The 12,365-nt window shown below is 42.5% G+C and overlaps 1 protein-coding gene across 8 annotated transcripts in view; it reads left to right on the top strand.

Annotated features, from left to right (window-relative positions):
* The window catches only part of AUTS2 (activator of transcription and developmental regulator AUTS2), a 763,900-nt gene that overhangs the window by 725,325 nt on the left and 26,210 nt on the right, over positions 1 to 12,365 (top strand). For 7 of the 8 annotated variants that reach the window (XM_084493462.1, XM_084493461.1, XM_084493460.1 and 4 more), the window contains 2 exons: positions 10,037 to 10,514; positions 12,073 to 12,326. In XM_084493462.1, coding sequence (XP_084349588.1) covers positions 10,037 to 10,514; positions 12,073 to 12,326 — 732 coding nt within the window. The remainder of the gene's footprint in view (positions 1 to 10,036; positions 10,515 to 12,072; positions 12,327 to 12,365) is intronic. The other variant, XM_084493458.1, reaches the window with a different exon arrangement.

Raw genomic sequence — 12,365 nt, 5'->3', positions numbered from 1 at the left:
AGATGTACAGTTGTAAAATTGATATATCCCTGAGAGCACTGTCAGACCTTTGTTCCATGTTATAAACTGATCATCCAGGGGGTTAAAGAGAAGACTTTTCTGATCGTATGGAGATGTCCTGTTGGCTGACACGTTGCAACTCATTGCTCCTCCAGGTCTCTTGCAGGGCAGGCACTGTGCTCACTGAGTCAATAGTCCTATCAAAAATCCCTTTTCCCTAAGTCCTACTGTATGTATTTACAGAGAAAAAAAGCCTCATGTCATGGATAAATGTAGTGAAAGCAGTTCAGCAGATTCTAGTAAAGCGTGTGACATTGTGTGGAGCAATTAGGATGTAGTGGATCCTTTGCTGTACCAAAATTTATTCTACAGGAAGGCCCCCAGCCATCCTGAGGTCTGTGAAATTATCGGCAGCACAGCCTTTCTAATTGCAAATAACATTCATACAGATCGACTGACACAAAATGAGATCTCTCTGAGACCTGCCAGGCTCCCATCATCACCCTACCTCCATGTCTGGAAATTAATTTGATTGGAGCAAATAGTCAGATTTCATTCCGTTTGCTTATACAGTTTCAACAACTGGGGAGAGCCGTCTGACTGCTGTCCATGTAGTTCAGGCAAGTGGAGCAAAGTAGGCAGTGTTCAACATGTCGAGAACAGGCTGGGGAGGGCCATGGTCAAGAAAAGAAGATACCAAGGCAAAGCAAACCTTCTCAAGTAATTTTACTGAACTATTTCTTGCTGAGGTGGAGAAGACATCATGAGGTCTTCAAAACAGAAAGGATCTGTAATACGTACACTGGACTACACAGTAATTAATGATGCTTGTGTATAAATGGCTTTTATAAAAAAGCTAACTACTTCTCAGTTATTGAATTATCATACAGGCTTTAATGGAACATCCCATTCCTGTTTCCAAATGCCATAGAACGTTGTAAAACTAAAACTGGTGCATGCCAAAGAGCTGTTGGTGATCTCATTCTTTTTTATTGATTTTATCAATCTTAAGTTATTTTATCTTTTAATTTCTATAAAGTCTTTAAAGTCTTCTACCACTGTCCACTTGGTACACAGTTAAATTTACCTATAAAGAAAAAGTTTTTCTTAACTATGATCTCAAAGCAATGAAACACAAAGTGGAGTGGCAGGTCTTCAATTACTTTATAGTTATATGTATGACCTTATTCAACAATTTGGCCCCATTTTTTCCTTTTAAAATAAAACAAATTGATGGGATGTGTTTTAGTATAATATAAGAAATTTAAACAATTTAAAAAGGAGAGAGCATCACTAGAAAGCTGTAATAGTGATATTTAAGGAGATCCTTTGTTGACCAGGATCACTGAAATCTGATTTCTGCACTTATCTGTGTTACCCAAACCAGAAGGATCCTGCTTAGGCAATGCCACATTAGAGTAGGCAGTTGGATAATGTCAATATTTTTCTCTGTAGCATTGGAAACAGAGCAAAATACTCCCAAGTGTGAAAATACTGCAAAGTGGCACTGAGCATTAGAGTTGCAATTTGTAAGCTCAGTGAAGTTTTCCTGTAGACACTAAAGAGCTAAAATAATTGTAATTAAAAGTGGGTATTGTCATGATCACGCTGAGCTTTCATCTCAGTGTTAGCAAGAAGGACACTGGGGTTTTAAGCTTTTGTTTTTATTGACGTCATGCCTTTAAAAATAGGATGGAAAATTCTTGGCTCTAAAGCACAAATTCACAAAGGAAACTGTGTTATGTGTCTGGTGAGTTATGGGTATGACACCTCTCGGGGGGAATAAATGTGTTATTCTTCTGTATAAACATACCACACAGATCTTTTTTGTCCTTCATATATTAAACTGAGCTGTCAGGCTAAATTCGATCAGTGTTCATAAGGTGATACTTTTCAAGCTGCTTTTGAAAGCCAGTTTTATTCAAGCTCATTCAAGTAATCCTGTCACACACAAGCAGGATGAGCTGATGCCATGAGCATTTGAGAGAGCAGCTCCGTGGCCAAAGCAAATCGATAGGAAGGAAGGGGGGATGACAGAGAAACCCAATATATTTTCCTTCCCAGCCCCTGAGATGGAGCTAATCTTGTGCTAAGGTTATCCAGTTCCTATTGATAATTGGAGAAAATGAACACACTTGTTGTGTTTTCTAATTGTTCGGTGTCCGGTGCTGCTACCTCATGTCCTCTTGGCAGCCCTGGGACCGTCTCATCTCAGCGGTGCTGTGCCACGGTGTCACGGGGTGGGTCACAGCACAGCATCCAAACAGGGAGCGGGAAGGTGCCATTCAAAGCCACCCCGGCCTGGCATCAGGCTGGGCAGATGTTCGGCGAGGCCTGGCTCTGCTTACGGCAACGCTTGGCCCTGGGACGGGTTTAGGGCCAAGCCCCACAGCCAGCCTGTTCCCCAGCAAAGCAGACACCCCGCCAGCTCACCCCATGTCTGCTGCAAGAGCACTTGCAGGGTCGGAAGTGAGGGTACAGTCTAGGAAGATTTAGAGAAGATTTTGTCTCCCTGAGCTGTCTGAATTGCTCTGAAGTGTCAAAGTGGCAAACAAGAAAATGGCCGTTGTTTCTCCAGGCTTGCAAAAGGCCTTTGGCAAGCTCCTGAGCTAGATAAAGGCTGCTGCAGAAGCTAAGTGGTTGTGAAGCAAGAAGCAAAGGACTGTTACCAGCAAAATGTGGCTAAAGACAGGAGAGTGAGGAGTTATTTTCATCATGGTCTCTTTGCAGCACAGTGTCAGTTTAAGAGATGCTGAAACCTGAAGTTCTCTGCTCTGAGTTGGTCAATGGAAAAGGCAGGAGGGCAAGCAGCAGCACTTACACATGCTGTAAGGTTATCTGGGAGAGCTGGGGTCATGGAGCAGTTAGACACTGTGGAGAGGCCTCATCCAGCTGAACAGGGACTGAAACTGGGTCTGGATGTACCCAGAGCAATGTGCATCAAACCAGGCCACTCAGGCACTGAAGCAGCTGGGACGACTTGAAACGGGGCTGGATGTTCCCCTAGATGGTTCCATGCATGGTCCTGGTCAGCCTCTGGCTAAGGGAGGTGTTGCAGAAGCTGGAGGAGTGCAGCAGGACAGCAGGAAAAATACCCAAAGGTGACCAGGCATGTGGGGAAAGTCTTACAGGAAGAAAAGGTGGGAAGATAGGAGCTGAAAAACTTAAAAAGGAGATAAAAGGGGAAACACTTTTGTGAAGGAATGATGCTGATGGTTTGTAGAGAAGTCTTTTTATCACAGACTGGCAAGAACCAAGTGGAATTAAAAGGTGGTAAATGGAAACCTTGTGGAAGGGATGTGACATGCTAAGAAGCTTGCTGCTGTGGGCAAGAACTTGAGCACACTCAGATGAGACTCGAGATTTATGCACATCAGCAGCCCATGCTATGTTACCATGATTCTAGAAAGCCTTGGAACAAAATCTCATGCTTCTGGATATCAACTGATCTTCTGAGAGATCAGCAGATCTTATGTGCTGGACAGGTTACCTGACCTGTGCTGGCTGCAGGGGCTTTACACCCGCTCTGGAAAAATCTTACTGCTGGCTGGAAACAGCAGATCTCACGTGGAAATCAGCAGATCTCATGGTAGGAAACATGGTGCCTCAGCCTGATTTAGAACGGATTGTCCATGTTTCTGTGAACCCAGGTGTGCTTTACAAATGCTGTGATTACAAGATCTATATTTCTCTAACTAAAACACCAAATTGAAACCAGAAGCTAAAGCTCGCTCTTTGTGCTCAAGGCCTTTATCATCAAAGAAAATCCCTCGATTAATTTGTCACCATTACTTCCTATGTGGGATGTTTCCAGCCTGTTTGAGAAGAGCCCATTGCAATAAACACTCCAGTGCTGGGAGCTGGCTGATGACTGCATCAGAGTTACATAGTTAATGAGTAATTTACTGCTTCCTGACTGAAAAGGTTGGGAAACAAGAATTTTTCCCTATTGGAAATGAACCTTTTGCTGTGCATGTGTGTGTACGTGTATGTGTTGAAGCAGGATTGAGCTATGGTGTTGCTTTCTCTTAGGGTCTGTTAGGATGATACAGCTGCATGCATCCATTTCCTATTAGGAATGCAATGATTTGTAGGAGAGAGGGGTGTTTTGATGTTCTCTACTTCACTTTCCTCTAGAAAGCCATGTCCCATTTTTGCTAAGTAATGAGTTGCTTTTAAAAAAATATCAAACATCAAGTGCTTTCAATATACTCACAGTATACAGGATATAGGAGTTACATTTATGGCGTATGTTCTGTTTAACAGCTGGATGAAATAAATTGTTTCATGTGAAATATTGGAGGACTCTGCATTCTCAGATCAAGGCCAGAAGCAGCTCAATGACTGAAGAATTGTCAACATCTTGTGCAATTCCACTAAGTGCTTCTTTTCATTGATCTGCAACTTTATTGTTGACAATTAAATCCATTTCAACGCAGAAGATAAACATTTTTAACAGGAGGTAGCAAAATCTTTTGTCCTGAATGATTTTTCTCTGTTTTATAATTAAGTACAAAGTGTGTCACAAGTCTTGCTATTCAGTTGTGCTAAATACCTGCTTACTGTGGAATAATTGGTATCAGCAGATGACAGAGCTGCTTGTAACATGCTTTCAAAAGCATGTCTTTAATTTGCATAATCAAATACTTTGTTAGTGTCCTTGGAAATTAGGATGAAAGATGACTGTGTGCTAAAAATGAAAAACTGTTTTTAGCAAATTATGTGTATCCAGTACAACAGATGAATTGCTTTGGGGCCTTTCTGATATGCGTTGGCTGGTGTACCCAACAATTTCCTCCATCCTTTGCAGTAATAGTTTCTGTCATCTGCCTTTATTTATCCAAATGTTTCATTGACCAATGTCTAATCAATATGAAATGTACAATCAGGTCTTAAATCTGATTAATTATTTCAAGCCTTGTAAAATACTTGTTGAAGTATACCTCCCAGGGCTGGCGGTCAGTGGGGTATGCATTTTCTGGCTTCAGAGAAGTTATGATAGCTTGTATTCGTTGTGACAGTTTGTACCAACTGCCCACTTATCCATGTTAAAACTGAAGGAAATAGTTTTATATTTTTTGAAAGATCTAATTTTTTATCTTGCATGAAGAAGTTTTCAGCAAATTTTAGTTAGAGGTAATATTTTCAAGAGAAGAGTTTAACTTAACAAAGTAGAAGAAAATACATGCTATTTTTAAATTAAATAATTCTATAAAAATGTGAGTAAGATTTCTGTGGCAGGCTGAACGCTCAGTCCCAGGGATCATGCTAGTAGGTACAAAAGCGTGAAAATTCCTATAATTTTCAAGCGTGTGCTGTAAGGACTTGGAGCTTAATCCAAAGCCCTCACAAAGGATGGGAAGATTCAGTGTTGATTCTGAATTGCTCTCTCCAGATGACTTCTTACTCCCAAGCCAGACAGAGAGAAGATGAATCCTGATTTGGAAGGGAGGAGCAGTGACAGGGTACTATATATTCTTGTTTCTGAATCAAACTCAGTTGTTCCAGACCTTCACATGGAAAAGTTGGATGATTTGTGTTTCAAAAAAAGGTTTGGTCTCTGTAATTTGAATGCATCATGCATGAGATTCTCTAAGGAGACTTCATTCCCCAAGGATTGCCAGGTCAGGTCAGAGATGCCCAGTTCACACATCCTTGGCTGCTGCTCGGGAATTGGCCAGCGTGGCACTTGGCATCTTTGGTGCAACCAAACACACTGAGCCTGTCTGCAAAGAACACTTGATCAGGCAAAACTAGCATGTGTAATGAATTGGTGAATCTCTGGGAATTTCAAATTTGGCAAATATCAACAGAGCATTTCTTTTGGCTGAAGAAGAGTTGGGCTTCATCTTGTGGCTATGATGCTCTCCTCTGGCCATCCTATAACTCTTTTGGATCATGCAAATGGTACAAAGGAGCCCAAACACAGAGTTTAGGTCAAATTTTACTGCCTTGTGCCTTAGGAAGACAGGCAACAGCATTTCAGGTGAATGCTGCATATGGGCTGTGTTCATTATAAAAATCCACATCTTTCAATGGAAGTGTTTGCATGCACTGTGTGTATTTCTGTGTTAACTGTGTGTATACATATAACAGATATGGGTTGAAATATAAATGTATATGTATTACACGTGACATATACATGTATACAAACACATGTGAGTGCATGTGTATATGTGTGTGCTCAGAGAATGTATATAAAATATGATGTAAAGTCACAGATACAGTCTCTCTAGTTCACATGCAGTCATTTGGTTTACTTACAGGTCTTCACAGTGTGGCCTTGTCTGCTCCTCTGGTGCTATTGAGCCAACTGAGTAATAATCACATAGACACAGCCAAGTGATAACTGCACTTGTGTTACTTGGAGGGGACTGAGTTCTGCATCTTGTGTGATCCCCAGATTTTGTTAGTTAAGTGAAAAATAGAGAAATTTGGGAGTTAAGACACATCAAAGGGCAAAGACAGGAAAGCAAGATAATGGAAGTTGCATGTGCTGTCTGTGTGGTACGAGCTTAGCCAATATTTTTCTTCAGTCTTCAAAGAACATCGAACTATGGCTTTATTCCTTTCTCAGTAAAAAGACCGACTACTGCTGGATGCAATATCAACCCCATGGAAAAAGGGGAGCCTCTGTCAGCACAGAATTTACATCGCAGTTACTTTATCCAAAATAGAATATGGAGACTGACATCAAATAAAGTTAGCTTGTTTACTTATTTAGCTGTTTGGATGAAAATGATTTCCCATGTTTCATAAACAAACTCAAAAAGTAGTGTATTGGCTTGTCTGTGTCAGAAGCACATGAAGGACTTTTTCCACTTAATTTTTACACCAGGATGGCCAGTCAATGCTCAGAAGTAATGTGATGTGCAAAAATATGCTGGTAGCAAAAAAGTAATCCTGTATGTATGACCTTGAAATACTGTTGATGAAGGCTTGAGCCTTCCGTATGAAACGTAACTGGGGTCGTTTATCACTGTTGTGGGATTTGAACTCCCGAAATAGATATTGTGGGATGAAGAATTCATTCTGATTTATATAGTGTAATTATCAGCCATGCGGGAATGCATGTACAGAGCATACAGGAGTTAGACTGCTGGACATCTGACACCGTTTGGGGGTATAGCGTGGATTAAAAGGTGTAAGACAGAGAGAAGGAGAAGGTGTGCACACATTCAGTGTTTGACACTTGGAATAATATTATCCTACTAAATACGGTGTTTTCTAAGCTGCATACTAACAGGAATGGTACTTAAGGGGCTGTGTAATGAAGATGTAAGCAGCAGCAAAAAATACCCAGGAGACACCTAGGATTCCTAGCCCCCTCTCCAGGGGAGCAGGAGCAACTGTGTGAGGAACAAACTCCCCAGCAGTGAGCTGTGCTGAATAAATGTTACACACACCAGAGACTCTAAAAATATCAAATGGAAAGATTTAACTAATGCACAGAGCACAAGATATTCCCCGTAGATTTGGAAGTATCACCTCTGCAGGGTTTTCAGACAACCTACTGTATTCATCTTGTAGAGAACTTCTAATGACAAGGCTAAGCCCTCAAAGCCCTAATTATTACACCTTTCTGTCAAAAATCAAAATATTGTAACTCTTAAACCTTGTAAGGTCTAGGAACACATATCCACCTATTTCTGAACAAACTGTTGATCATTTCTTTCCTCTTTGGGGTCCTGTCTTAACACACATGGTGATCAATCTCTGTCTAACTTACAATGTTTGATCAAGCAGGACTGATCCAAAGAATTAATGCAAACTGAGCTTCCTTTATTTATAACCTGCAAGGTAATAGCAACGAGATAGACCTTGGGCATACAGCGGAGTAATTATTTTTATTCCTGTGGAGTCTCACTGTTGCCACCATGGTCTTCTGATCCAAATTCATGGGGGAGCCTCTGTGCGTGTTTGCATACACCAGAAGTGGTTAAAGTATGTCCTCATCAAAGAAGTCTGGTTATTTGTCTCTTCCCTTTACCTTCCTTTCTCCCCCCCCTCATTTTTTTCCCCATCTCCTGTCCACAGACATTAAAACAATCACCAGGCTGTTGCTGTTGCACAGGACGTGTAAAACATGTAGTAACAGGGACCTGACATACTTTGTTGGGCCTTCTGCATGAAATTAAACCCAAATGGTGATGAGTTATTTGACACATTCCTGCCCAGCCCTCTCTGGCAGTTCCAGTGATTCAGAGGTTGGAAAATACTGTCACAGTGTGCCTTGACTATGGCCTGGACAAATACACTTTCCAACATATTTACTTGTACTCTTTTGCATCAAGGTTTGACCAACGTAGCTGTCAATGATTTTCTCTGAATGTCTATTATTTTATTATGCATTTATTCATTTTACCCCTTAAAATTGGTAGAAGAATGAATAAATATTTTATGTCTTAAGATTATTTAGAAACCCAGTTATTTTTTAAGTGATAATCTTGTCCCAAGCCCTTTTAAATCTTATATGTTTGCCCCAGGCTTCATTTCAATAATTGCCAAAGATGCAAGTCTGGCTTGCCACTGTGGCTGTGCAGTATTGACCTAAGTGGTGCTCCTAAATCCCAGTGCAGCTGCAGGCACTCGCCTTCCCAATCTTGGGTCAGCAGCATTCCCCCAGCACTTGTTCTGAGGGGAGTCATGCATCGAATATTCATTGGCAGAAATTTGGGGGCGTGATTCAAGTAGGAGATTGCTCTAGATCCCCAGAGAGCTGAGCTCCACTGTACTGAATTTTAAAATTACAATAGCAGTCATTAGTGTTAAAGAGACACAGTTGGAAAACCAAAACAAGTCATTCCATGACCAGCCAAACCAAGAAAGCCTGCTTTCCTACCAGTAAGTGTTTTAAGTTTCAGAACTTGTGTAATAAGGCACAGAGCTCACATTGCATTTATTCCCGCAGTGGGTTAGTAAGGGAGTGATGATAGAGTAACAGTAAAAGAAAATAATAGTAATAAACAGGCTTTCTCTTTGCAAGCAGGTTGTTTATTTTTGAGGAGCGTTATTGGAGGAAGAAGGAGAGAGGCAGATGCACACACATGCAGAGTGTGGTTGCTTCACTCTTATGTCTTCAAAGAAAATGTGTTTCAGGACTAATTATGTTGCCTTCTCAACTTCTTTGGCCATTCTTCTGAAGAATAATGTCCAAACTAAATGTCATAAAAGAAAATCAAGGCAAAAATACGTTATTTCCCCTACCCTTTTATTCTGTTCTTTGGAAGCCCAAGTGATAGTAACGTTCTTGTGAGCACGTAATAGTAATTAAGGATAAAAGGATGCACCTACAAAACAAATGTTTCTCCAGGCAGAGAGAGCAGTGCAGCCAGGCTTCCTGCAGAGCTCTCCCCCTGCACCGTGGCTATTTATGCTTACATGTTCAACTAGATAGGTTCTGTGGGCTTTATGTGATCGTTTAGGCACTGCTTTTGCCAAATACACATACAGGTGATGTTGCCTAGCTTCAAAAATTCATCAGCGCTGTTTTACAGCCCCAAATCTTGGAGTTGTGCAATTATTGTGACAATCCCGCTCTCTTTAATGATCAGTGAAATGCTAGCGTGTTTGCACAGGAGAGTTAGGAAACGAATCCCTAGGAGGCAGGAGCCAGGAGAGGGGTACAGCAAACCCAATGTCTGTTGTGCTGAAGAAACAGGACAAAGCAGATCACAAACCCTTCCGGGTATTTGCCTTCAGGCAGATGCAGTAATCTTGTGGGAGGTCTGAGTCGAGAATTTTAGAGCTTTTGAACCACTACACTCAAGTTGTGTGTACTTGCCTTTTTCATGTGTTAATGAAGACACCAGCAACTTTCTCCTTATGATAAAACAAGAGAGGAAATATTAGGAGAAGGCCCTGAGGACTAGGGACACAGCTGGAAATGATTTTGGTTTTGGTTCAGTTTCATGTTGGCATGGTTCTTTATGAAACCAAAATGTCTGCCACGAGTATAACTCCAGCAAATCAGTTTCGCTTGGTTTTGCCCATCTTGTCACACATTGACCTGTTTTCTCTCTTTCTTTTGTTGCAGATAAAGAGTTAGGAGTCAGTGCGCTAGCCGAAAATGCCGACCCTGGTGCTAGGGGGCCAGCTGTCCCAAAAATATCAGGATTAGAGAGGAGTCAAGAGAAGAGCCAGGACAGCAGCAAAGACCCAATACTTGAGCCTGTGGTGCCTAAAGACCCGTGTCCTCAGGCGGCCCAGCCTTTGGCCCAGCCCCAGCTGGAGCCGCAGCCGGAGGCGCCTTGCCCCAGCCCCGCGCTCGCCCCGCGCCCAGAGGCTCCAGCCCCGCCGGCCCCACCGCCAGCCGCCCAGCCGCCGCCAGCCCCAGAGGAGGCCACCCGCCAGCCCGCACCGCAGCCGCCCATCCAGCACCCGCCGCGGCCACAGTCACCGGTGCAGCCAGCCCATCCCAACCTCCCTCCGGTGCAGCCCCATCCAGCCGCTCAGAGCCTCTCGCAGCCGCTCTCCGCCTACAACAGCAGCAGCTTAAGCCTCAACAGCTTAAGGTAGGAGAGCAGAAAGGCGAGCGTGCCCAAGCCGAGTCCTTGCACGCTTGCTGCCTGGTGGCGATGCTGTACAGGGCTTGGAGGAGGTGAAGAGGGGTTAGGACAAAGGTGACACAGCACGTCCTGCCTCATATGTGGGAAAAAAGGGGGGCTTTGTGCATTCTACCTCAAATTCTTCCCAGGATTGCTTTATTTTTATCTGGTGTTCCCAGAACTGCTTGGTGATTTCGAGCACATAGTTAATTGGCTTTTACTTTTTCTGCCTGTTGTTGCATAATCAGGTTTTTTGAAGGTATGTTATGCAATATAGACCACTGGAAGAAAATCTCAGTTCTTGTAGGCTCAGCTGCTCTCTGAAGGCTAACTACTTCTGCCACCTTCTCCCTGTAAACCTTTTCTGCTTTCTCCAACTACTGACATGCCCTAGGGCAGTCAGTACAGCTGCTGTTGGCCCTACTGACAGCCTAATATAGTCTTGCAGCAATGACATTAAGACTTTAATTTTTTCCTGCACTGCCAATACCTTACAATTGTCAGTGTTTTTCTCCTCAGCTGGCCACAGTGAGATAAAACTCCCCTTCGATGGGGGATAACAAAGATTAACAGAGATTAAACAAACTGTTCACAGGAACACGTAACGTCTTTGTAAGTCAGGGACCTCAGGTTTCCCCTGCAGTAAGCTAACGCTCTCAGCACTGCCTTACCTTTCCCCAAATCTGAGTTTGCAGCAGGCACATGGTGTCCTTCGTCACCTGGTGAACCAGTATTATGGTTTGACTAGAGACTGGGAGTTGTTTAAGACTGCAATTTATTTTTAACCAAATTGGTATTGCTCATCTTTAAAAACCACCGCAATAAAAGCATGTTGTTACTTGAAATAATGACAAGTGGGATTAAGCATTATGTGAATATATTGTAAACACTCATTAGTAAGAAATGGAACCTGAAAAATTGCAACTAGTATAATCCTGAATATTTATTTTGCTGATTTAACTTGTCTCTTTATATTGTGGGGGTAGAGAGAGGTGTTAACAGTCCAATAAGTATATATCCATTGCTGCTTTCATGACTTCATTTCACGTTTCTGCAGTCTTCTATCTTTCTAAGTCATAGGAAAGAAATTAATTTTTTATTAATGCAGTGATCACTGATTTTGAGCTTCATTTGCCTGAAAACATGAATCAGAAGCAGTCATGTAGAAAGGACCTGATAATTAAGTAATGAATGCACAGGGCTGATTACTCCTTTGTGTGCCATGCCTGTGTTGTTGGAGGACTGAATCTCGGCCTTTTACAGGGAGGGAAAACATGTCTTGGGTTTTGGTGGGGAGAGACCATAGGAAGACACTAGATGAGGCTAGAGAAAGGAATATCTCAGTGGTATTGATAGAAAAAAAAGAAGAAAAAAAAAGAATAGTAACTGGAGTTTGTAATATGTAACTTATATTAGTGACATGTTTAACGTGAGCCATGCATATTTTATTGGGGTAGCATATGTGTAGGTTTGGAGCTTTTCTCTCTTCCATGCAGTGCTTAATTGCTTTTCTTTTCATTAACAGCAGCAGCAGAAGCAGCACTCCTGCCAAGACTCAGGCCCCCCCTCCACACATATCTCACCACCCTTCAGCCTCACCGTTCCCCCTCTCTTTACCAAGCCACAGCCCGCTGCATACCTTCACGCCCACCCTCCAGCCCCCTGCACACCCACATCACCCCAATATGTTTGCCCCTCCTACGGCTTTGCCTCCTCCACCGCCATTGACATCAGGGACCCTGCAGGTTCCAGGACACCCAGCTGGTAGCACTTACTCAGGTAAGAGACAGATGGATCGTGGCCTGAGCATGTCTAGTG

Source organism: Aythya ferina (genome assembly GCF_964211825.1).
Source record: "Aythya ferina genome assembly, chromosome: 19".
Classification (NCBI taxonomy): Eukaryota; Metazoa; Chordata; class Aves; order Anseriformes; family Anatidae; genus Aythya; species Aythya ferina.
This window is presented reverse-complemented; position numbering and strand designations above follow the sequence as displayed.